Source organism: Brassica napus, chromosome A8, assembly GCF_020379485.1.
Source record: "Brassica napus cultivar Da-Ae chromosome A8, Da-Ae, whole genome shotgun sequence".
NCBI classification, from domain to species: domain Eukaryota; kingdom Viridiplantae; phylum Streptophyta; class Magnoliopsida; order Brassicales; family Brassicaceae; genus Brassica; species Brassica napus.
The window spans coordinates 14,258,011-14,284,145 of record NC_063441.1 but is presented as its reverse complement, the minus strand read 5'-3'; the positions used below and the strand labels follow the sequence as shown (position 1 = coordinate 14,284,145).

At 32.9% G+C, this 26,135-nt stretch overlaps 4 protein-coding genes, 2 non-coding genes and 2 pseudogenes across 6 annotated transcripts; 5 read left to right on the top strand and 3 right to left on the bottom strand.

The window, feature by feature from the left end:
* Positions 1-2,854, top strand: LOC106449600 (xanthotoxin 5-hydroxylase CYP82C4). The gene is made up of 3 exons (XM_013891339.3): positions 1-881; positions 1,219-1,691; positions 2,055-2,854. The coding sequence occupies exons 1-3, from the start codon at positions 281-283 to the stop codon at positions 2,679-2,681; spliced, it is 1,701 nt and encodes a 566-aa protein (XP_013746793.2). The 5' UTR covers positions 1-280; the 3' UTR covers positions 2,682-2,854.
* Positions 2,855-4,806: 1,952 nt separating this feature from the next.
* On the top strand, positions 4,807-4,891 carry LOC125577484. Its single transcript, XR_007315896.1, has one exon. It is a non-coding gene; the product is annotated as a small nucleolar RNA R21 (small nucleolar RNA).
* A 701-nt stretch (positions 4,892-5,592) lies between these two features.
* Positions 5,593-7,318, bottom strand: LOC106377608 (annotated as a pseudogene).
* Positions 7,319-8,129: 811 nt separating this feature from the next.
* LOC125577485 lies at positions 8,130-8,219 on the top strand. Its single transcript, XR_007315897.1, has one exon. It is a non-coding gene; the product is annotated as a small nucleolar RNA R21 (small nucleolar RNA).
* A 771-nt stretch (positions 8,220-8,990) lies between these two features.
* Positions 8,991-10,320, bottom strand: LOC125577409 (annotated as a pseudogene).
* A 540-nt stretch (positions 10,321-10,860) lies between these two features.
* On the top strand, positions 10,861-11,553 carry LOC106389474 (60S ribosomal protein L39-1). The gene is made up of 3 exons (XM_013829740.3): positions 10,861-11,001; positions 11,114-11,217; positions 11,341-11,553. Exons 1-3 carry the CDS (start codon positions 10,999-11,001, stop codon positions 11,387-11,389), a joined length of 156 nt encoding a protein of 51 aa, XP_013685194.1. The 5' UTR covers positions 10,861-10,998; the 3' UTR covers positions 11,390-11,553.
* A 4,135-nt stretch (positions 11,554-15,688) lies between these two features.
* On the top strand, positions 15,689-18,140 carry LOC106389473. The gene is made up of 5 exons (XM_022689990.2): positions 15,689-16,259; positions 17,229-17,285; positions 17,368-17,436; positions 17,516-17,584; positions 17,700-18,140. The coding sequence occupies exons 1-5, from the start codon at positions 15,849-15,851 to the stop codon at positions 17,868-17,870; spliced, it is 777 nt and encodes a 258-aa protein (XP_022545711.2). The 5' UTR covers positions 15,689-15,848; the 3' UTR covers positions 17,871-18,140.
* A 4,457-nt stretch (positions 18,141-22,597) lies between these two features.
* LOC106382097 (uncharacterized vacuolar membrane protein YML018C) lies at positions 22,598-25,030 on the bottom strand. The gene is made up of 8 exons (XM_048738901.1): positions 24,674-25,030; positions 24,191-24,565; positions 23,905-24,122; positions 23,559-23,629; positions 23,355-23,456; positions 23,145-23,262; positions 22,885-23,020; positions 22,598-22,796 (listed from the first exon to the last, which is right to left on the bottom strand). The coding sequence occupies exons 1-8, from the start codon at positions 24,752-24,754 to the stop codon at positions 22,734-22,736; spliced, it is 1,164 nt and encodes a 387-aa protein (XP_048594858.1). The 5' UTR covers positions 24,755-25,030; the 3' UTR covers positions 22,598-22,733.
* Positions 25,031-26,135: the final 1,105 nt, after the last annotated feature.

Here is a 26,135-nt window from a genome sequence, read left to right as displayed (position 1 = left end):
ATGGCATCGAATCCGACCTGTCTTAGTTATGTATTAATGTTTCAAAATATCCTGCAATTTTTTTTTGTATATTTTTCTATAACTATATACTTTGCAAGTTGAAAATCATTACCAACCCACTGATATGACTGACTTAACTTTAAATTTCTAATTTTGGTGACGTGGTCCACACATGCACTTCACTAGGGAAACAACAAATAATGCATTAAATAAGTAATCACTCGAAATTCCTTGCGTGTAACCAATAGATATATGATATTTGATAGAACAAAATAAATTCATGCATGGATCTTGCAGGATCATTCGGTGCCTCGTACTTGCATCTCACTGTACAGTTCATATATATATAGAGATGATCATTCGAAACATAGAACCCACCAAACACATCTCTTTTCACTATCAAAACGCTATGGATGCTTTCTTATTCTCCTTATTATCTCCACTCCTCGTTTTCGTTTTGATTGCTCTTTTCAAGAAAACAAAGAAACCAAAACATGCAAAAGCTCCCGAACCAAGCGGTGCGTGGCCCATCATCGGCCATCTTCACCTTCTCGGTGGCAAGGAACAACTTCTCTACCGAACATTAGGAGAAATGGCTAACCGTTACGGTCCTGCCATGTCGTTACGACTTGGGAGCAATGAAGCATTTGTTGTGAGCAGTTTTGAGGTGGCTAAAGAGTGTTTCACTGTGAACGACAAAGCCTTGGCTTCACGACCTATGACTGCCGCCGCAAAGCATATGGGCTACAACTATGCTGTCTTCGGGTTTGCACCTTACAGCTCTTTCTGGCGCGAGATGCGTAAGATCGCAACCGTCGAGCTATTGTCTAACCGGCGGCTTCAGATGCTCAAGCACGTCCGTGTCTCAGAGATCTCAATGGGTAATAAAAAAAATATGTCAAAAGTTTGATTTAGTTAAAAACAAGATATCTAAAAAACAAATCTAAAAATCAAGCCGAATCTGAAATTTAAGTGGTGATAAATAATTTTAACTTACTTTTATTAAAATAAAATTTTCGATAACTTATGAACTATTTGACATATGTATAATAGCTCTTTAAATTTTGAAAGGGAAGGAGAATGTTTCATCTGGTTGTACCTAAAATTGGCATCTATTTATAAAACTTTGTTAATAATCATATTTCCCAAAGGATATTAAACAATTGTTGAATACCTGTAAGTTATTGTAATACTATGTGATGTGTCACATGCATGCAGGTGTGAAAGATTTGTATTCCTTGTGGGTCAAGAAAGGTGGTTCAGAACCAATAATAGTTGATCTAAAGAGGTGGTTAGAGGACATGACACTGAACATGATCGTAAGAATGGTGGCTGGAAAACGATACTTTGGCGGTGGCTCAACAACCCCTGAAGACACCGAAGAGGCGAGGCAATGCCAAAAGGCCATCACAAAGTTCTTTCACCTCATCGGTATATTCACAATGTCCGATGCTTTTCCGACTCTAGGGTGGTTTGATCTGCAAGGACATGAGAAGGAGATGAAGAAAACGGGTAGCGAACTAGATGTGATTCTCGAAAGATGGATCGAAAACCATCGGCAACAACGAAAAGTTTCAGGAAATAAAGAGAACGATTCAGACTTCATTGATGTTATGTTGTCACTTGCGGAACAAGGCAAACTCTCCCATCTGCAATATGATGCAAATACTAGCATCAAATCTACCTGTCTGGTATACCTTTAACTACCCAAATTTTTGTAAAAATACAACACTATAACAATAAAACATATTCTTGTTCCAAAAGTAACATTAAAGAGACATTTTTCTAAAATATCATTTATTAGAAGTTAAAGAACTTTTTATTTTATATTTGAGTTCATGATTTAGTGACTAATAAGTGTACTGTTTAGTGTGTAATTAAGGGGTGGGATTTGAATAAATGTAGTCATTTTATCTTCTAATGAACATTATTTTGTGGATTTGACCTCTTATGTGCTATATTATTATACTTTTGTGATATATAAAAGATTTGCGTTATTTATTTATTGTTTTATCTCTTCTAATGTATATAATGCTACAAATTTGAATGGTCAGGCACTGATTCTTGGAGGAAGTGACACTACAGCTTCAACTCTCACATGGGCCATTGCTCTTCTTCTAAACAACAAAGACATGTTAAAGAAAGCGCAAGATGAGATAGACCTCCAAGTTGGCACAGACAGAAACGTCGAGGATTCAGACATAGAAAATCTGGTGTATCTTCAAGCGATCATCAAAGAAACATTGAGACTATATCCAGCTGGTCCTCTCTTAGGCCCTCGAGAGGCGATGGAAGATTGCACAGTCGCAGGTTACCACGTTGCTTGCGGCACAAGACTGATAGTGAACGTATGGAAAATCCAAAGAGATCCGAAAGTTTGGGTAGAACCAAACGAGTTCAGACCAGAGAGGTTTCTTACAGGAGAAGCAAAAGAGTTTGATGTTAGAGGACAGAACTTTGAGCTGATCCCGTTTGGTTCGGGGAGAAGATCATGTCCAGGGTCTTCTTTGGCTATGCAAGTGCTTCATCTAGGTCTTGCTCGTTTTCTTCATTCGTTTGACGTGAATACTGATTTGGATGTGGCTGTTGATATGAGTGAGAGCCCTGGCTTGACCATTCCTAAAGCAACGCCTCTTGAGGTTATGATCAGTCCACGTCTCGAGAAACATCTTTTTGTGTGATATAAATATATGTATATATATATGTGTGTGTGTGTATTTCTGTTTGCTAAACGTAGGGCTTCAATGCTATTATTGAAGGTGTTTTTGATGTTTTCGTTCTAATAAAAGCCTACGTATGTATACGTTACCCTTTGTTCGGTTCATTTTAAAATAAATGTATTTCTTTTTGGATAGACATGCGGCACAATCCTTTTTGTTTAATTCCCCGGTCACGGTCCCTAGTTTGGTAGGAATGATATTTTACCAGATTTTAATGCATAATTCATAAACAATAGCAAACAGTAAATCACTTTAAACCACGATATGGGGTATTAAACTCATTTCTCAATGTGTTTAATGGGCCTTAACCCTAAGCTTCAATGTTTCAAAATCACATGACCCCTATAATTATATAACAAAGTACACTTCTAGAGCAATTACGACCGAATCCTTAAAACCCTAGTTCCTAATTTGTTACTTAAGCGTAGGGGTGTCAAAATGGGTCAAATGGGTCAACCCAACCCAAAACCCAAATGGTTTTACTGTTAATGGGTTATGGGTCAACCCAACCCATTTATTAAATAGGTTGGGTTGACTCATGACCCATTAAATTAAATAGGTTAGATGGATTAATGGTTGACCCATCGACCCAATATCTTTATAATAAACTATTTTTAAGTTAAGACCAAGTTGATCAAAATGATAAAATGTTTTTTGTGGTTTAGGCGGAAAATATCATTTTTGCGGGAAAGTGAGTTTTCCCAGTTTTGGCGGGAAAATGTGTTTTTGCGGTTTTGGCGGGAAAACACGTTTTTGCGGTTTTGGCGGAAAAATGCATTTTTGTGGTTTTGACGGGAAAATGGGTTTTTGCGGTTTTGGCGGAAAAACATGTTTTTTGCGGATTTGACCGGAAATGCGTTTTTGCGGTTTTGGCGGGAAAACATGTTTTTTGCGGTTTTGGCGGAAAAATGCGTTTTTGCGGTTTTGGCAGGAAAATGCATTTTTGTGGTTTTGGCGGGAAAACATGTTTTTTGCGGATTTGGCGGGAAAATGCGTTTTTGCGGTTTTGGCGGTTTTGGCGGGAAAACATGTTTTTTGCGGATTTGGCGGGAAAATGCGTTTTTGCGGTTTTGGCGGGAAAATGGGTTTTTACGGTTTTGGCCGGAAATGCGTTTTTGCAGTTTTGGCGGGAAAATGGGTTTTTGCGGTTTTGGCGGAAAATGCGTTTTTTGTGGTTTTGGCGGAAAATGGGTTTTTGCGGTTTTGGCGGGAAAATGCGTTTTTGCGGGAAAATTGGTTTTTCAGTTTTGGCGGGAAATTGCGTTTTTGCGGAAAAACAAGTTTTGCAGTTTTGGCGGAAAAACTTGTTTTGTAGTTTTGGCGGGAAAACACGTTTTGGCGGAAAAACGTATTTTGCAGTTTTGGCGGGAAATGTATTTTACCACCGAATAAATGATTGGACTTTAGAGAAACTCATGATTTTCCAATTTTATCAAACCTTAGAATTGAGTTTACTCATGGTTTTTTTTAATTGAAAACAAAATGGGTCAGAATCGACCCAACCCAATAAACTCATTAACTTGTTAACCCATTAACTTGTTAACCCATTAACCTGTTAACCCATTAACCTTTTAACCCATTAACCCATTGGATCAAAAATAAACAGTTCATTTGGGTTAATGGGTCAAATTAAGTTGGATCAACCCATGGGTCATGACCCATTTTGACACCCCTACTTAAGCGCAGCTCATCACTTTGTTTGTAAATGTCTTTCTCTTTAAAATCAAAGAAGCTGAAATTATTCATATATTTTATTCTCATTCTGTTATTCTATTTGATAGTATCAAATCGATATCAAAACCATTGTTTTCCAAGCCATCTCATAAATCGGGTTTGTTCTATCATCAAATTGAAACCATGTCTTTTGGATGCTTATCATTCGATTCATTCCTTAGGTTTCTTTTTGTTGACATCGCAGCTCTGAGAGACTTTTAACTGCTTCTCTGTTTTGAACTTGTATTACTTTTCTTTCTTTTTTTGCTAAAACGTTCATGTGTTACTTGTTAATCTGTTCTGATTCATATTAATTCAGTGAGATTTTGTTTGTTTGATCTAAGTATAGAATTTTCATGGTGGCCTTTTGTTAAATCCCAATGATGATGAATAATAAAAAAAATGTTAAAAGTAGTGACTGATTATATATTTGACGAATAATAAAATTCTGAGGGATTTATCAATTATTTTATCGGTTTTTACATGTAATCCTCTGTGATCTGGTTGCCCCGTTTGGTTTCTTCAAAGTGGATTGATTTCTTGATGAAATCTTCAGAATTTAGTAAAATTATTTCATGTTCTTCGTTTTTCAAATTTGGTTTGACATCAGTGGAATGTCTAAATGTTGATTAAATTGTTGTTTTTCGTCATTTTCATGCCAGTCCGTACTTAGTATAAGGATTCATCCATGACATGCTCTAGGTTTTTCCTCAGTTACGCTTTAACAATAAGAAATAGTCTGCACTATTTTCATAGCTATTAAGCTGGAACTTGAAGTCAAAAGTCAGACAAAGGTTTTATACGCAATAGAGGATTTGGTGTCAAATGTTCTGAGCTGTCCACAACTATAGCACTGAACACCTTACTGATCCCATAGCTTCTTATGTGACTCTGAAATCTTTCCAGACTTAGGCTGAACTGTTTTGAAGAGTTTTTGCTCTTCGGCCATACATGTTTCCCGAACAACAGCCTCTATCTAAAAAACTTCATGTGGTACGCTAGATGGGATGCTTGAAGATGGCTGTTATTTAGGAAACATGAATGGCTGAGGAGGATAATGGTTTCGTTCTAGGGACATGTGGATTATGGGCCTATTCGCCTCTCCTGCGTCCATGGACCGAGTGAATAGAAAACCCATTATCCCTGGACGGTCAGGTTACTCCCTTGTTTGTAAAACAAAAACCAAAGCATTAAGCTACAAATCGAAGTCATTAACCTTAACTTTTCACTGTTGTGAGCGAATTGCTAAAGTTAAGTCCATCATTAACTTAGCAAAAAACACAATGTAATAACATATATTAAACCAGAAATTAGGCCTTTAGCATGTTTGCATTCCTGATTTCCCATTCCGTCAAGAAACAAAAGTTAATAGAAAAGAAACATTTAGCATATTGATAACAAAACAACTCTCTTCACCCCCTAGTTCAAGAACATTAAATTTTAGAAAACGAAAACAGAAACCAAACAGACCAGAACACCAAATAGATTTTAAACTCTAAACATCATTTTAGGCTAAACCTTTTTTCAAAAAAAACATCATTTTAGGCTGTTCAGCAGAGCATCCATGTCTGCTCGCTTTTCAGTCAAGTCATTCAACTTTTCATCAATTTCTTGAATCCGAATCTCACAAGCTTCTTTCAGAGCCTTCTCCAACCAGTCCAACTTAAATCCTGCAGTTATCACAAATCTCAGTGCAGAATATGCTTCATCCAGATCACTGTTGGAGAGTTCCTCAGATGACTTGCATAGAATCTTAGTCAGGCCTAGTATGACATTCAAGTATGTTGTTCTCAGATGTGGATTCTTTGCACGGACATTTGATGCAATGTTTGGATGCTTTTCAAATAAACTGTTTGCAGATTCTACCTGCAAAAAAAAAAACGCTATGAGTAAAACGCAAGTGAGAGACACCAAGGCCTTTTTTTTATTTTTTACTTGTGAAGAAAGGACTTGAAACCCATTGATATCCACGATATCTGTAGTTACCACTGGTACATCTAGTTCACCTACAACTTCAAGAACATCAATCTCTGCAACAATCTTGAGTTCATCGTTCACAAGAAACCGCTATCTCTAGCATTAAGGTCGGAAAGAGGAATCATCGATTGAAAACCCCGGATGATGTACTTCTGATCAAACCAGTATTGAATTTCTGAAAATTCAGAAAACAGATTGGATATCATCATCATTTACATTTTCAAATAGATAGATCGAAATACATATATCACCTCGCAGTTGAGAGACTTCTCCAGGAATTTGATTTACAACAGTAAAGGAGAATTTAGCGTGTCGTCTCCATCCAGAAGAGAAAGATTGAAGATTATGAACAACCAAATACAGAGATAAAAAACAACTAGCGTTGTCAACTCCTCTCGTAAAGGCGCCAAGACTCCTGCGACCAAGTACCATGCAAAAGTTGTGTCATTTGTGGCTACGGAACACGATTGTATCACATGCAGACAAGTTCTTGTTCTTACCATTGGCATTGACCGAGCACGAATGTACGAGAGCAACACACTTGGATCCCAAAGAGGAGAAATTCTTAATAACCCAAGTGAACTTCTTATCAGTTTCATTCCCCATTGTTCTTGATGATGACTCCTAAACACTCAAATCTGTTACTAGGACAATCAAACAAAAAAAACAAACACAAAGATTACGCATGATAAATTGATAACAGTTTTCTTTCCGTACGAGTAACCATTTTTGACAAATCATACAGTGTTAAGGAATTAAAAGAGTAGAACGGTCAGAATGACAAAGTATTTACCCCTAAGAGACACAAAAAATGAAATCACCAAACACTTCAGCCATGGCATTTAAAGGCGTCAAATGCTGAAGACAAGAGGATACGGATTGCTTCGTCTCCTCTCCTTATAGGTTGATAAATACTAGTACAAGGGAAACTTTTTTTGATAGCGATACAAAAGAAATTTATCTTCCCAAAACTGTTTTTGAAATTAGGAAGTCCAATTAAATGTTTTTTTGTAAATTAAATTAAATGTTCATTAATGTTTTATACCAGAAATTTGGAATTCCAATACATGTGATTCATTATTAAATTGTACTCCACATTAATAAAAAATTTAAATAACTTTTTTAATATGATTCATATAGGGTTATCAGGCTAGGATTTTATAAAATGTTTTAGTATGGTGTAAGTTGAACGTAAACTTTTATAGTAAACTGTTAAAATATACTCCTTCCGTTTTTTAATATAAGTCATTTTACAGTATGCACATAAATTAAGAAAATTATTAATTTTTTTATATTTTCGAAACAAAAACATCATTAATTATTTACCTAACCACAATTCAAATAATAGAAAAATAAAAAATATATTATCATTGGTCAGACATCATTAATTATTAATAAATGTTACATAGAAAACTGAAAACAACATATAATTTGAAACAAAAAAGTATCTATAAAACGACTTATATTGAAAAACGGAGGGAGTAGTAGATAATAGAAGAATCAAAGCGAAAATGACGAAAGAGAAAGTAGAAAAAGGAGGCAAGAGAATCAAGAGATGAGAATAGTCTCTTTGTTAAGAGACTTTATACGCAAATATATTCTTGCACGTTCGTTTCTCTGCTTTCTTCTTGTATTACTCTGTTTTGTTCTTGTAGCAATTTTTAATTTGGGAGTTGTTTTGATAAAGTATAGATTTTGCATTTATATGGACTTTAGTTGAATCCCAAAGACGGATTAATAATAGAAAAATGTTAAAAGTAGTGACTGATTTTTATATCTTTGATACATAATCAATTTTTTTGAGGGATTCAGCTTATTATTTTTACATGCTATCATCTGTGATGTTATGTTGTTGTCCTAGTCCCGTTCGGTTACTTATTCGAATGAAAGAAAACCTTATTTGTTGCATCCCACTGATGACTGAAAACTATGAAAAGTTTTAAACCGTGACTGATTTCTTCTTGATAAAATCTTCAGAATCTGAGTTTTTTTTTTTTAAGTTGAATGTTCTTCTTCTTAGTTTTTCTAATTTGGTTTGACATCAGTTGAAATCTTGATAATAAATGGTTTTAAGTCTTGTTTTTACTATCATGTCAATCCTTACTTAGTATACTAATACTCTTCATTATATGGTCTAGGTTTTTTTCCGGTGTGCATAAACAAAATAATCTACAGTTGACTGGTTAATAGTTTGATTATGTTGGAACGCGTAAGAAGAAAGGCAATACAAACATCTTGAAAGGAAGAGGATTTGGTGTCATATGGTAACTTGCTCATCAAAGAAAACAACTTGCTTGCAAACACCAAATTAACAAACACATGAAGTACATATTTGTTGAATAAAGTCATTAGCTTTTTTAGCCTTTTTATCTTTTACTGATGTGAGAGAACTGTTAATTTAATTTGATCACCAACATAGCAATGAGCAGTTATCAAATAATAAGACTTTGACATGTTTGTGACGCTAATCCGACGTGATTTTTTTTAAAGTTTGGACTCAACTCAGTGACTTCGATTAAACTAAAACATTCCAGGACCTTGATAACAAAACAAGACTCTTATTCTTCCCAAAACTAGACGTCATTTCAAGAACTTCAGCAGAGCATCCATGTCCGCACACTTTTGAGTCAAGTCATTCAACTCTTCCTCAATGTCTTGAATCCTAGTCTCACCAGCTTCTTTCAGTGCCTTCTCCAACCAGTCCAACTTAAACCCCGCTTTTGTCAAATATGTCAGTGAAGAATATGCGTCAGCCAGATCACTGTTGGAGAGTTCCTCATGAGATTTGCATAGAATCTCAGTCAGGCTTAGTAGGAAATTCAAGTATGTTATTCTCAGATGAGGATTCTTTGCACGGACATTTGATGCAATGTTTGGATGATTTTAAACAAGCTGTTCACAGATTCTACCTGCAAGAAAAAGAAAAGACGTTATGAAGTAAAACTCAAGTGAGAGACATCAAAGATTTGTTCTATTCTTGTGTTTTAATTTACTTGTGAAACAAGGACTTGAAACCCATTGACATCCACGATGCCCGTAGTTTCCACGATGTCCGTAGTTTCCACAACTTCAAGAACATCGACCTCTGCAATAATTTTGAGTTCATTGTTCACTAAAAACTCACTATTTAGGCGAATCATGGAATGAAATCCCCTGGCGTGGTCCTTTTGATCAAACCAGTTTTGAGATTCTGAAAAATCAATAATACATTAGATCTCATCATAATTTACATTATCAAATAAAGCATACAACGTTCAGAACTTGACAAGGATCTATTGATAGATATATATATCACCTAGCTGTTGGGAGACTTTCCCAGGAATTTGATTGACAATAGTAAATGAGAATTTAGCGTGTCGTCTCCATCCAGAAGGCAAAGATTCATGATTAGGAACAACCAAATACAGAGAAAAATAATCATCATAGATGTTATATCCTTTGGGAAAGGCGAGAAGACGCCTACAAACACAAAACCATGCAAAAGATGTGTCATTTGCTTGCAGCTACTGAACATGAATACATACCCTGCAGACAAGTTCTTATTCTTACCATTTGCAGCGACCAACAACGAATATATCAGAATAAACAGTCTGACAATTATACGAAGAGAAGTTCTTAATCACCCAAGTGAACTTCTTATTTGCCTCGTTCCCCATCGTTCTTGAAGTTGACTCCTAAACAATCAAATCTGTTACCAGGACAATCAAGCAAAACCAACTTACATAGCATTACGCATGCTAACAGTTATCTTTCCTTGTTAAGCATAGACTTGACAGGTGACATATCGAACATAGACAAGGAAATGAAAGAGTGGAACAATAAAAATGGTGATTATCCCTGAGAGACACGGATGATATGAACTCACCAAAGACTGCAACTACACCTTTTTAAGGCGTCCAAGTCTGAAAGACGAGAGGTATACGAATCGCTTCGACTCCTCATAGCTTATAGGTTGATAAATATTAATATCTCATAGTGTTTCCCATTTACTTAGTTTTTTTAAGAGTTTGTGTATACAATGCAAATACTCCTTTTTAATTGCATTGGGGCAAGTAAAAGACAAACGCAATTGAAACTGCTGTTTTGTCCAAAATAAAAACTTTCTAGAAAGAACATTTATCCTTTTCTAAACTATTTCCGAAATGTGGAAGACGTTGATAACTTGATATAGTAATTTGATTAATATTTTTTTTGTTTAGCTAGTAATACATTTAAAGTCATGATAAATATAATTTAGTATCAATTATGCAAATCAATATAATTTTTGAATATTATGAACGTAAAATTTGGTAAATAAAATTGATTAAAATAATAAATTAATTTTGCATTTGTTATTTCTAAAATTACTATTTTCACTACATTCTCGAAACAATAATAAAAATTTGTGAATGGTTTATATTTTTCTGAAGACTATAGAGCAGGCCTTGGGCCGAATGTAAATAATATTTTAAGCCTTGAAAAATATACTAACATATAACAGCCCAGTTAGACTTTGACTTAGGGCTTCTTTGTTTTGAAGTTAAAAAGGTCCGCATCTTCTTCTACTCACCTTTGCCTCGTACGCAGCCGCAAATCGGACGACTTCAACATGGTAAGCTTCTCTCTCAGATTTCATTGCTGGTTTCATCTGATTGAATTGAATGAATACTTTGACGCTAGTTAGAAAATCAAATGCAGTTACTGATTTTGTTTTATGAAACCAGCCGTCCCACAAGTCGTTCATGATCAAGAAGAAGCTTGCCAAGAAAATGAGACAGAACAGGCCTATTCCTCACTGGATTCGTCTCCGTACCGACAACACCATCAGGTTCAAACAAATCTACTCTCTTTGCTTTTCTCGATCTGTCTTAAGGAGTATGTAGCTGTCATTGTGGATTTATTAGGGCAGGGATAGTGAACGAGTTCTGAAACGAGAAATGTTTTGTTTTAGGTACAATGCCAAGCGCAGACACTGGCGTAGAACCAAGCTTGGATTCTAAGTGAATGCGAGGATGCCATCTTCCAGAGTCTTCTTTTCTTTCGGGATTAGCATTTCCTCAAGTTTTCTCATTTTAAGTGATGACTTTTTTCATATTTATGTAAAACTTTACACTCTTTTGAGTGATTTTACCAAATACCCTATGCTAAGTGATACTTCATATCATTTGTGTGATTTGATTTTTTTAATTATCTTTGCTTCTACGTCACCTTCTGCCAATCTAGAAACCGGATTAGAGTTAAGCAATATATTTATGTCTGAAGAATGTGCTCATTATCTTCTCTCTTACTGTTGCTTTCAAAGTTATTGGTAGTACCAATCTGATTCGATTGGCTCTCTAATTGTTTAGCTGACGATGTAGATCTTATTGTAAATGACAACATCCAAGCACAATTTGAGTTCTCTCCCTCCCATCTCCTCTGAGCTTATATACAATTGTAACTTTTAGGTCAACAATATACTCTTACAAGTTTCTATAACTCGATGGTAGTCTCTCTATACAACAATGCCTGTGAGACGCAATGAAATCAAAAGTGTCCTTGACAAAATGTGTAGGGATCTTAGTGTGAGCTAGCTAATTCATTTAGCCATCTGGCTTCAATCAAGATCAAGGTGATGCTAAAAGGGCATCTAAAACTTCGTTTCTTGTTGTCTATGAAGGCTCTGCTGACGTTGTTGTATGAGTCAATGATTGCATCAGAAAGTAATCACATTTCGCCATATATAATCAGACCAATGATAACCTGCTGTCTTTAGTCATGTACCAAAAACCGATACAAACTTGAAAAGCCTTGTCTTAACAAAGGCAAATATATGTATATCCAGTGAGAGTAATCCACATTTTGAGCATAACTGAGCTTTACTGAGGCCGTAAGAAACTCTAGATTAATTTTGCAATTTTATAATTTCAAAATGGTTTATCATAGGGAATCTTTACATCAATACTATTAAAACAGAAGCAATTTTTATCTACTTACAAATAGTCTAGGTTGGACCATTATATTTAATTATATTTTCTATTATTTCTACTCATATCTAATTTAATTGTTAAATATACATCGTACCTAAAATTAAGGAACTAAATAATTTATTATTTTTTAGACTAATGAATTTAATTTACATTAATTCGAAATTCAAATAACTAATCAATTATATTTAGTTATTAATGTAATAAATAATTATATATATATATATATATATATATATCTATTCATTTGTATATATACAACTATATATTAATTCAAATGCAAAAAAAAAATTGTTCAAAACCCTCACCAAATACATAAAAATATAATTATTATATTTAGAGTATTAAAATATATATAAATATATATTATAAAATAAATATTAATAGAAATTATATGATGGAACATGTTACTATTGATAGTTTAATGAATATATCTTTTACGGGTTACTCAAACAGATATGTAATATATATATCAAATATAAACTAATTGAACAAATATATTAACACAAATATATCATAAAACATTACATTAACATAAATCGAAGCCAGAGAGTAAGAGTCAATATTTTAATTGTTAAAAAATATAATTATATATATAAATTATAAAATTAAGAACTAAATATAATAAAAATATATCAAAATTAAAATAATAAATATTTACATTTCTAATGCGAATAATGAAATTAACTTTTAAATTTAAAATAAGCCATAGACAAAACATCAAAAAGTATCTAATAATATGTGAATAACAAAAGTAAACTAAGTAAATAAACAATTGTATTTTTTGGCAAACGTAAATCATTAATTTGTAATAGACGTATACACATTATTGATGCTCAAATCTATTTTATTTTTAGTATGCATCCACTCAAATATTAATCCATTAACAAGATGAAATTTTAGTTGGACTAAAATTGTATTAAACTTGGAATATCAATTTCATAATATATTCTCTATTCATCTGAACGTTCATGAATATATATTACAATACTCTAAATATAATATTAAATCAAACCGGATTACATATTGGGTCATCTATCAGTTCAACCGATAACCAGATCTTGGGTTTTAGCGGTTGTTACGGGTTTTATAGAATTTTTAAATAACAGTTTTTTTTTTGAAAACTAAAATGGATTATATATGAACCATCGAATTTGGCAATTTAACTGCGGGTCGGGTTTCAAAACATTGAATATAATGTTTCATTTGTAATATCTAAGTGTAGATACAATTAAAATACAAATTTATTTGATATATATTTGAAATGTTTCGAAAATAATCCCGCGCTTTGAAAGCGCGGGTCAAAATCTAGTCTAATCTATTAAAACAGAGTCCTAATTTTTATCTACTTAAAAATGTTGTCATTAACTTTTGGACTTATTCACATCTCATTAGAGATAAATGTAACATCCTTTAACTTTTGGACCTATTTTTATTTCCAATATATTTGTTAGTAACTACCCTATATCTGCTGAAGTTTATTAGTATATTAATTAAATATAGTAACTATAATTAATATATGTATAAAAGATATTTATATTCACAAAACTGCAGTGGTGTATTTAGGAATATGCAAGATCCAGAGCTATTTTCTAAACTTTATTGATATACTATACATACTAATGATCTTATATTTACGGAAAGTGATTAATATGTTTAAAATACTTATATACACTAAACTGTATTTATATCATGTAAAGGAATATAACATCACAAAACATCTTTACAAATTATTTATCTATACTATGTTAGTAAGATACTTTCACTTTTTTCAAGATATAAAAGTGTCGATAATGAAAGTTCTAAGAAAATTATTCACATAATCAAAAAAATACTCACACTAAATATAAATATAAGTTCTATTTATTTTAGAATCTAATTTATTAATTTAGAGTTCTATTTTTTACCTACTTACAAATAATCGAAGTTGGACAATTACATTTAACTAGCTTTACTATTATTTTTACTTATACCTAATTTAATTATTGTTTAATATATGTATACCCTAACCTAAAATTAAGGAACGAAATAACTAATCTATTGTTTTTAACAAATTTAATTTATATTAACACTACTTTTAAGTAAATAATCAATTATATTTTTTTATTAATATAAAAAGAATCATATATACAATTGTACTTTAATTCAAATGCAAGAACCAGATTCTTATAGATAGATTATCAAAATTAGATATATATATATATATATATATATATATATATGATAAAATAAATAATAATAGTTATTAATGTTTAATGAGTATTTTTTATTGATATTATTGATATTGGTGGAACATGTTATTATTGATATTTTTTATGAGTATAGTTTTACGGGTTGTTCAAAAATATTTATCAAATATAAAACTAATTGAACAAAACATAAAACATACTTTATGTTAGGCTCGGGCGTTCATGTACCCGTTGGGTACGGGTTGGGAATTTGAAATTTCGGTTTAAATTTATATTACATCCTATGTCTCATTCTGGTAAATTTATAAGTACGGATCAAGTTTAGATATAAAAAACTGGTTTTGCTTCTAATTTATACCACATCATAAAATCCATAAAGTAACCATATATTGTTTTGATTTTGGTTATATGGGTTCGGTTCGGATATATCCGAAGTTAAATCCAATTTTTTTAAGCAAAACATAAGAAATAAACTTATTTAAATAGAATTGTATATTTAAAGTGCTTTTTGAAAATTTAAATACTTACTTTTTAATATAATTTCACTATAAATATAAAACTGAATATTTGAAGTACATATTTATGTTTCACATATTTATATTTGTGATTAATTTGGATTTCATATATTTTTTGGTTTTCTGAGATTGCCTGTTCGGGTTCGGCTAATAACACTTCAGGTTCGGATATATGACGTACCACCCTACAAAACCTATTCTGGGATTTTTTACATTTCGTACTGGATATGGATCAGGTTCTTTGGTTTAAGTTCGGTACATACTTTGGTTTACGGATTTTATGCTCAAACCTATTTTGAATAAAGAAAAAATGCAATTATATAAAGTTTTTACCAAAAAATTATTTCGCGCTTTAGCGCGGATCAAAATCTAGTATTGTTTTACATGCACTTTCTTCCCATACAACTCAGTTTTTGGGTCCCATAATTTTATTTATTTATACATTTTCTTAAAAAAATGAATACAAATCCGCAAATCAGTGGACCCGGTCTTGCATTTTCACAACGACATTAAAGGAAAAAGAAATCAATTTATCTTTCGAGGGAAAATACAAGGAAAGAAAAATACAAGGGAATAATGTAAGCGAGCCCTCGTATATAATAACAACATCCATCAATCTTTTTCTCCTTATCGATATTTCAACTTCCCTCTCTCTCTCTCTCTCTCTCTCTCTCTCTCTCTCTCTCTCTCTCTCTCTCTCTCTCTCTCTCTCTCTCTCTCTCTCTCTCTCTCTTCTCTCTTCGCTTTCTCTTTTGTATCTGATACCCTTTGATTACCGTAACGTCGATCATGAAGAAGGTTACAACGGCATCGACTAAGAGGGCGGCAAAGGATCAGTGGGTGGCGGCGGCGATGACTGACGACCAGATGGTTGTAGAGCTTCTCATAAGGCTGAAGCATGCGGGGACGACGGTTTCAGAGAATCCCTCGACGAATCTGCCTCCGTTGCAGTGGGGAATCCGTCGACGGAGGTCACGACCTTCAAGATTTGGCGGCGGTGGTGGCGGCGGCGTTTTGGTTACGTTGAAGAAGGATGTAGATTCCGCAAGAGGCAGTCCGAAGACTCCTCTCTCATGGAGCGACGGATCTGGAAGTGGCGGCGGAGCCTCTGCATCTCCTCCCTCCGCCGTAGCCGCCGATGGATTGGAGTATATTAGTCGTCAAGCTAGCTGCTCCACGTCAACAGTATCCGGATCTAAGGTACCTTCTCTTTAACTTATCCCTCTCCTTCTCCTCCTCTGAACATCTCCTTCACTACACATATCTCTTTATTTTTCACCGATCTTGAGTTACGAGTCCTTTCATCAGGACTGTTATCTCAAAATCACAACTGAATCACACCGGAAAATTTCGTCACTCGACGTGTTTTCCCGGGGGTTACGGCGGAGCTTTCTTTTTTCTGTTTCTTTTAGGTTTTGTACGAAAGCTTCCATTTCCAAAAGTCAAAGCCTGTTTTAACTTTATTTTCCATATTTCTTACTTTCTTTTTCGATGTTTTTTTCGTAATAATTTTAAAAACTGCTAATATTCTTTCACAAAACCTGGAGGTTAACCGGTTAATCTTCTCGGTTAACCTTACTTTCTCAGTGAGCGTCTCGTAGTTTGTCAAAATTTGATTTGTCTCAAGAGGAATAATATTAAAGCTTCTTTAGATTATGGGGGGTGGGGTGGTGGTGGTAGTAGTACAGCTAATTGGTCAAAACGTGCGCGTTCACTGTACGTTTTGAGGCACCGAAACGGTGTCGTTTTGGGTGAAAGGTGGGTGAGGCGAGTAAAATCTTGTCGGAGAGAGTGGGATCACGTGATCTTTAAGAGTTGATGACACGGGATTTTCATGATGTGGCATTCGCATTTGTATTTTTGTTTCTAAAAGAATAGTTTTTTTTCTCTTTCTGACTTATAAAAAAATATTTTGTGGTAAAAGAAACTTTACTACTGGTATCTTAAAATTAAGATCTGGTTTGATTATCATACGGTAAAGGATCTATAACAGTTGTCGTTTACTCTTCAGCATTTAATTTGTATTCAAATTCCCGGATTTGGCATCTTAAATTACTGAGGCAGCATTTGGCATCTTAAATTACTGAGGCAGCAATAGACTTTAACTTTACTTACTTTGTTGGATTTGGAGCTGATGAAATGCTTTTTTTTTTTCAATTTATTTTTCAGGCTTTTCCAACAAACGTAATCACAAGTTCCTTTTCCAAGAGACTGAAGAGAAAGAAGGTACTAATATACAAAACTCTTCCACGAAAATCCTAGATGAAATCAATTTTTTTTAAACTGAGCTGAGACTTTGTTTGTTTAGTTAAAGTCATTTTCGGAGCTTAAATACGAAGAGAACTTGAAGTTGAAGGAAAGACTCGACCTTCAAAAGGTAAAAAAGAGAGTTTTATTATAATTGTTATCTCACTTTATCTCCAATCGTATTCTAACTAATATGGTCGCTTCCACAGGAGATTGCGAGTCTCCGAGCAACGTTAGACGAACAAAACGTAAGGAACCAAAGGTTGAAAAGGATTAAGGTGAGCTTTTTGATTTTCCCGTACTATTTTTATTGTCTTCTCATTTTTCAGAGTCTCTATTTGCTGCTGGTCTTTGTCTGAATCAAAATCTATTCTTTTGTTTTTCTTGTTTCAGCTTGACTTAAACTCAGGCCGTATCAAGAACGAGACTCCGGTTAATATGATTCATAATTCACAACGCGAATCAAAATGCTGCAGAGTAGAGAGCAACAAAACTGCTAGCTTCTTCCTCCCTGATTTGAACATGGCACCATCCGAGGACGAGATATTGCATGGAACTAGCTAAGTGGCTGCCTATCTGAAGATTTTTTAGATCTCAATCTTATCACAATCAAGAAGGGAGCCATAGACTTTGCACAAACAAAAGTGAATGTAATAAGAGGTGTAATGTCTCCTCACATCATTCTTTGTGTTCTGTTTCCTTCCTTTTTGAGTGTAAAACACTCATTACTTCTTGGTTTTTATTGAGAAGGTGGTGGAAATTAGGTTCTTTAACTTTTTGTTTCTCTCACTATTGTATCGATTCGTTGTAGTTAAAAAAGCTTTTTGTTGGAAATTGTTACTAACAGGACAAAGTAGAACAACTAGTTGACTTTTTATGTTTCAAACATCTCCTTTTTATTTCGTTAACAACAATATGTTATTTAATTTGAAATTAAAGCCCTAGTTTCCGCTCAACTAACCCAAGGGAAGAGAGAGATCTATCCAGCTCACGAGCCATCATTATTCTACTAATTTAAAATTTTCAAAATTTAAACTTGTGAGGTAAGTAGTATAGTGTTATTGGTGGTTTGTCGGCGTGTCCACGGGTATAAAGAAAACATATGCCAACGTGTAATCACCTAATTTGTCTCGATCCAAGTTATTATTGTCGAGAGATACGAAAAATAATTATTGTAATTAGTAGTCTACTAATTATACTTATCCATTTTCCCTCATATTAAATGTTTTATGACAGGTATACTAAAAATAATAAATCAGAAACTATATACGTTTTAATTAAAAAATAAATGCTAAAAACATGTTTGACAAAAATATGAAGAGAAACAACTAAGAACATCTCTAAAAAGAAACTATATTTTGAAGTTTCTAAAACTCTATATTTGAAGTTTAAAGATGTTCTTCTACAAAAGCAAAACTTCAAACTCAATTTCAAAACTATTTGTATTTTATAATATGGTCCTTATATTGTAAATAACTAGCAGATATATAAACATATTACAACAATATTAATTAATAAAATATTCTATTAAAATATAAAAATTCAAATAAAAATAACTTAATTAATATTGAACTTCAAACAAAATACCATATTATTCTATAAAATGATTTTCGTAATGCATATATGATCTATTAGTGCATATCGAAGTAAAAATGGCTCTCCTCATTTTTACTTGGTAGATTACAAGCTAAAAATTATTGAAATCGGGTGATATTGATACTTGTAAATACATTAGATCGGAACAAGAAAGTAAAAGAGAAACAAGAAACTTCAAATTTGAAGGATTAAAACAATAAACGAAAAAATATTTATGAATCATAAAAGTGGTGTGTGATTGTAGGGACCGAAATGCAAATAAAATATGAAATAGTTTTGAGTAGTGAAACTTCAAATATAGAGTTTCACTCTACAAAACTTCAAATTTGAAGTTTCTTTTTGGAAAACAAAAAACTTTTTATTTGAAGTTATAGAGTGTCCTTTGGAAATTCTCTAAGAAAGTATAGTTTAAAAAATATTAATTGCAGTTGACCAAAAAAGAAGAAAAGAATGAGGGTTCAGTTAGTCATCTCCTATATATTAATTGAGAAGCATTTGAAAAATTAGAACCTTAATTTTGTATTAATTAAAAAAAACCCCAAATCCTAGGTGGCACTCTAAATGCCTTCTAAATTCTATTTCAAAGAATTCTAGAGCATCTAATATAAAGTATAGTTTAATCTAATGGTGTCACATTATTTTATAATTATATAACACTAGAGAACATTATATTAACATAAAATATAGGAAGTGTGTATTCTTTCCTTAAATAAAAGCTACGAAATTACCTAATATGATTTACATATATATGGCAATTAATTATTATGAATAATGGCAATTAATTATTATGAATAATGAAGATTTGATAACAATTTTTGCATCATTCTTCATTTTTGTTTAAAGTTATATTATTAAAAAAATTTAAACAATCACATTAACCATATAATAAAAAAATTAAATTTTTTCTTATATGTTATATTTTTAATTTTTTAAAATGACTTTAAATTACAAAAATGAGGAAACCTTATATGTTATATATATATATTTTAAATGACTTTAAAATACAAAAATGAGGACACCTTATATGTTATATTTTTCTTATATGTTAGAATTTTCTTATATGTTATATTTTGAATTTTTTTAAAAAGACTTTAAATTACAAAAATGTAAGTTTACCTTAAATAAACGACTAAAAACATTAAAATGACATGTATCAATTCGATGGTTGATTTGAAAGCTTTCAAAACCATATGCAAGATAAAATTCAAAATAATTTAACTGTGGAAACAATACTGTTAACTTTTTTCAAAAATGTGTTCGATGAAAAAAATAAGGTTTTTATGTCATAATTTGTTTAATGTTCAGTAGAGAACATTATATTAACCTAAAATATAAGAAGTGTGTATTCTTTCCTTAAATAAAAGTTACCGAATTACCTAATATGATTTACATATATATGACAATTGATGATTTTGAATAATAAAGATTTGATAACAATTTTTGCATTCTTCTTCATTTTTGTTTAATTTTATATTTTTTAAAAAAATAAACAATCACATTAACCATATAATTAAAAAATTAGATGTTTTCTTATATGTTATATTTTGAATTTTTTTAAATGATTTTAAATTACAAAAATGAAGAAACCTTATATGTTATATATTTCTTTAAAACGACTTTAAAATACAAAAATGAGGACACCTTATATGTTATATTTTTCTTATATGTTATATTTTGAATTTTTTAAAACGACTTTAAATTACAAAAAAGTAAGTTTTTCTTAAGTATACCACTAAAAACATTGAAATGACATGTATCAGTTTGCTGGTTGATTTGAAAGTTTTCAAAACCATATGTAAGATAAAAGTCAAAATAATTCAAATATGAAAACAATACTGTTCACTTTTTCAAGATTGTGTTCGAGGGGAAAAATAAGGTTTTTATGTCATAATTTGTTTAATGTCCACTAGAGAACATTATATTAACCTAAAATATAAGATGTGTGTATTCTTTCCCTAAATAAATGCTACTAAATTACCTAATATTATTTACATATATATGGCAATTAATGATTATGAATAATAAAGATTTGATAACAATTTTTGCATCCTTCTTCATTTTGTTTAATTTTATATTATTAAAAAAATAAACAATCACATTAACCATATAATAAAAAAATTAGATTTTTTCTTATATGTTATATTTTGAATTTCTTAAAATGACTTTAAATTATAAAAATGAGGAAACCTTATATGTTATATTTTTTTTAAACGAATTTAAAATACAAAAATGAGGACACCTTATATGTTATATTTTTCTTTTATGTTAGATTTTTTCTTATATGTTATATTTTGATTTTTTTAAACGATTTTAAATTAATGTAAGTTTTCCGTAAGTATACGACTAAAAACATTAAAATGACATGTATCAATTCGATGGTTGATTTGAAAGTTTTCAAAACCATATAGAAGATAAAAGTCAAAATAATTCAACTGTGAAAACAATACTGTTCACTTTTTTCAAGAATGTGTTCGATGAAAAAAATAAGGTTTTAAGTCATAATTTGTTTAATGTCCAATCCGATCAACTCATGATGTATTAATTATACTTTTGTTCTATTATTTTTAATAAAAATTGATCCGATTCATTGGAAAGAAATTATATAATAACAACAATAAATATTTTATATATATAAATAAAATGATCAAATGTATAAAAGAAACTATCGATAGTATATACAAATAAACTCACCCTGCGCAAGGCGCAGGTCTTATCCTAGTGGTTGATTAAAGAAGAGATCCCCTCAACTATTATTATACTAAATCTCCACAAACTTTTTATGCTCTTCCAAAAACCCTCTAAACTTACATAATTCATCATTTAACACAGCGACACCCCCCTATCCAAGACACGTTCTCCGGCTCCATATTCAGTACAATCCTAGCATCCCTAAACGAGTAATCTAACTTGTTCAAAGCCAAAACCGAGAACGTTTCAGTAGCCTCAAGAGCCAAATTACATTCTCTAATAGCGTTCGGGTACTCACCTAATCCCATTCGCATATAACAAGAAGCCATGCTGGTTCTCAGATAAGCTACATCATCGATACGGTCCTTAGGCAAAAGCTTTTAAGGCTTTGTCGTAACGAAACATCGCTCCTTCGTTGTTGTCGCGTTTCTGGAGTAGCTTGTTCCCTTCTTCTTTGAGCTCTCAAGTGTACTGGTGATGAAAATCTCCATATCTTCTGTCGAAGTTGAACAGTGGTTGGTTTTGAAGTCTTTGAAGGCAAGTAAAACGACACGACACGGCATGGTACTCTCTGTAGGAAGGTGGAGTGAATCATACTCCACAAATAAAAAAGTTTCCAGAAAATTAATTGAAAAAAAAACATACAGAGTATTTGTTGTAATAATCAAACGATGTCGTATTGAACGTAAAGTTTTTGTTTTGTTCTGTATTTTGACGATTTGATGAGAGCATACGTTTTTAACGATAAACAATGACCAGCTACGCATTGATCAAGTCAAGCCATGGAACAAACTTGTCTGCGGCATGAAAGGATTTACAGCGGTTAGCAAGCTGGAACTAATACAAAATGGTTTGCTTCCTAATATCGCTAAGCCTAAGCAATCTTCAGTTAACCATGAGAAACGTTTTAATTTTTGTGAGAGAGACTAAGTATTCACACCTTGTCTTAAGCTGCTGCAGCAATCAATGGTGCCAACATTATCTACTGGATATAAAAACTCGATAGGTAATGGTAATCACATTCTTTTCTTTCATTCAATTAAAAACAGGGTAAAACCCCTATCATTCAAACCATGATGAATCCATGATACAATTTCTACCCACAAAAAAGAATTATCATTGACAAAGCTTCGACGCCAACTGTCACAAACCAAGCTTCTTCGAAAACAAGTCCGAGATATTAGCTATTACAAACCCAGCAAAGACCTGGTAAAAGAACCAAACAAAAATTCTTGAGCAGCAAGAAAGTCTTCATTCTCTAATGTTTGTGATAAAATGCGAGATTTTAAGTTACCTGAGTGGAGCCAAGGATGTAAATGGCGGAATAATGACGACCATGAATCATCATGTCAGCAACCATCGCCAGTGGAATCGTGAGAGACATGCCTAGTGTCGCTACTAACGGAGTCGTCCACACCACAGAGAGTGCCCTAAATTACAGAGAGAAAAAAGTCAAGTCATTTTCTAAACATCTACACCTCTTTCTAGGAGGATTCTAAGGACTTGTTAAGTTTATCTGATAAAAGCTGACACCTAGAAGTCATTGAAACATACCAAAAATAGTCAGAGAGGACACTTCCAACGAAACCATTAGCCAAAACAACTTCATCAAGTTTGGCAGAGTGTGGTATGGTAAACTTTGGTTCGATCCCTAATGCTGTCAATGGCCACACTGAAAGCCCCAAAAAATAAAACACAAACAGTTGAATAAAAAAGCATATGTTATGTAATTGGATGAATAATATGGAAGATATATTGTTGTACCAAGCCACCAGAGAGCAACAAGTGTGAACAATCCTATGTATCCAAACAGCTTTTGCACATCAACACCTTCTCCTTCTTCACCAGCAAACTTCTTTAGAAGCACTGTGATGTCAAAAACAGGCCACAAGGATATTTATCCTCCACAACACACAAATTCTCCAAATCATAGGAGGATCAATTTTCAAAAAGAAATAATTATCTAACCTGTAAATAGTCCATAGGAGACAGCAGAGAGAAGCCCAAAGAGATCTCCAACAAGGGACCGTTGCCCGTTGCTAAACACAAATATCAACTGTACGTTAAAAGAATATGGTTGATGAAACTGTCAAACTTTTATGTAATCACCAATTTAATCAGAATGAGACCGTTCCAACACATACATATACAAATCAAGATTACTTTATTAAACATTGAATTTTCTACATGACACAAAGGTCAACTATCAATTAAGAAAGCAGTTCAGGTTTATCTTTCAGAGTTATAAAGACATAAATGTCAGAAACTATGCATGGTGAAACAGGTTAAGATGAGTAACATAGAAAAAACTTACAGCGAAGAGTTTAGTTGCGAGTCATCAGCAGCCCAAGTTTTCCCAAGCGTTGTCATAACCACACCAGCCATACTCACAAACACAGCAACTACTTTCGACAGGTTCAAAGTATCTTGTCCCAACAATGCGCCAATGAAAAGAGTAAACAGTCCTGAGGTTGAAGACAATACAGTAGTGCTTGCCACGCTTGTACGCGCAAGAGCAGCATTAGACAGATACTGCAGCAAAACAAAAATCATTCACCAATGGTTTATATAAACAAACAGAATCTAAAAACAAGACAAACCTCTGTGACAAACCAAATGGGTGCCAGGTAAAGACCATACAACACAATCTGCTTTGTAGTGATGATCTCTTTCCCATGTCTCTGTGTTTCTTCTCTCCCTCTACCAATCAACGGTCTCACATCTTCCTCATGGGAAGAAAAGTCTTCCTCGCTGTCTTTCTTAGTGATAGTCCCTTGAAGTCCCATCTCAATAACTTTATGCCTCAGAGGAGAACCAACCTCAACAGAGGAGACATCATTGGCTCTGGAAGAGCGTCTTCGATCTAGGTACCGACAAAGCCAGTCTTTGAGGAACGCAACAGGAAGGTAAACAATCATAAGAGAAGCTCCAAGGTACGTGACTGCAAATGGCTGCTTATATGCTGTAAATATATCCTGATGAAAAATTCAAAGAATCATACAATTAAAACAGAGATCTAAGCCTAATGGAACAGATCAAGCATCCACATCCTCAAAAGAATCAAACTTTGAGAGTCTATGTACCTGAGTAACTTCAGCGGAGGTGACCCATATGACGACAACGGTACCAATCAAAAAGAGACCAGCTTTGTATCTCCAACCCATCGGGAAATCCAAAAACTACAGGTTTGTGAGTGGGGATCAATCTCCAGAGATAAGATCTGTTCGGTTCGAAAAGGTTGGAACTTTGCGGTGAGGAGGATTCAATTGGATCAGAGGTAATCGAGGGAAGACGGTGGAGTGAAGAAGAGAGAAAGGGGGCAAAGTCTAGAAACGACGACCAGAGAATTGACCGGATGAGAGAAATGAAAAATAGAAATAAACGGAGGAGTGACCCGCGAGGGAAGGACGGGGGGAAAGAGAGGAAAGCGTTATGACAAGAAACTAAAAAAAAACATATTTATGTGTAAGGAAAAACATTTACGTTTTGTGTAATAAAATTTGTTTAGTTTAAAGAAAAAAATCGGATGGTAGAATTTATGGAGGCGTGATGTTGCCTTTTTCAACGATAATTTAATATTTTACTAGATCGTAATATCTACGTATGTATAGGTAGGCTATAGCTTAAATTGGAAGAGAAAAAAGGAAAAAGTTGCAGAAAGTTACAAACATTTTTTTTCTGAACCAAAGTGAATATTTTGATAATAGTACAAATTTTCTATTTATCAAAATTGGATTGTAGCTGCATCATTGGGTCACGAGAGCTTTTCATGCATTTGGAACATTCTTCTACATTAAAAGTTCAATCATTTTTGCAGAATGCAATTCTCCAGACCATTTTTAGCTAATAGTTGTACAAGTTACCGTCATCTTGTATTTCTATCATCTTTTTCTCTTATCTATTCTAACGTTATTTTAATATCAGTCGTTTTTTTGTAAAGAGTTACTGATTCCAGAATAGAGAAAAGTAGCACAAAAGAGAATCAAACGAAATGGATGTTATAAATGTTGTTGAGAATACAAAGATCCACTATCCTACGGTTATTCAGTTTGCTTGTCAATCTCTACGGCTTGAAGTCTCTCAATCTACTATATGTCCACCATAGTTTTTATTACTAAAATTACAATTTTTTTGGAAAAAAATGAAAACCTTTTAGAAGCACAATTTTATATGTTATCAAACTGCAGAATAAATCAAACAAAAAGGGTTAAAACCAGCATAGTATGATTTAGAAAATTCGTTTTGCTAGTAGTAGGTGGCATGAGGAACTGTCAAGTTGGTGGTGTGGTGCTTCTGGTATTAAATTAGTGACACTGACAACTATGTATTGTTTTGATGTCTAGGCAACAGTGAATGACACCTATATCTTATTATCCTTTCATTGTTTTTCTACTGTCTACATTCAATTATGATCAAGTACAACTGCTTCAACTTTTTTTTCGGATTTGTGAAACCATTTTGCAAGTTGCATACCAAACATGCTTAGAGCACCATTAACGGGGGCTTTTAAGAGGGTTTCTAAAAATATTGAAGCATTTAATTAAA

Coding starts and splice junctions, on each gene's coding strand:
- LOC106449600 (XM_013891339.3), top strand. CDS start 281: ATGCATGGATCTTGCAGGATCATTCGGTGCCTCGTACTTGCATCTCAC. Junction 882..1,218: donor TGTCTCAGAGATCTCAATGG/GTAATAAAAAAA, acceptor ACATGCATGCAG/GTGTGAAAGATTTGTATTCC. Junction 1,692..2,054: donor GCATCAAATCTACCTGTCTG/GTATACCTTTAA, acceptor TTGAATGGTCAG/GCACTGATTCTTGGAGGAAG.
- LOC106389474 (XM_013829740.3), top strand. Junction 11,218..11,340: donor CGTACCGACAACACCATCAG/GTTCAAACAAAT, acceptor GTTTTGTTTTAG/GTACAATGCCAAGCGCAGAC.
- LOC106389473 (XM_022689990.2), top strand. CDS start 15,849: ATGAAGAAGGTTACAACGGCATCGACTAAGAGGGCGGCAAAGGATCAG. Junction 16,260..17,228: donor CAACAGTATCCGGATCTAAG/GTACCTTCTCTT, acceptor TTTATTTTTCAG/GCTTTTCCAACAAACGTAAT. Junction 17,585..17,699: donor AAAGGTTGAAAAGGATTAAG/GTGAGCTTTTTG, acceptor TTCTTGTTTCAG/CTTGACTTAAACTCAGGCCG.
- LOC106382097 (XM_048738901.1), bottom strand. CDS start 24,754: ATGGGTTGGAGATACAAAGCTGGTCTCTTTTTGATTGGTACCGTTGTC. Junction 24,123..24,190: donor CCATTTGGTTTGTCACAGAG/GTTTGTCTTGTT, acceptor GTTTTGCTGCAG/TATCTGTCTAATGCTGCTCT. Junction 23,630..23,904: donor TCGCAACTAAACTCTTCGCT/GTAAGTTTTTTC, acceptor ATTTGTGTTTAG/CAACGGGCAACGGTCCCTTG.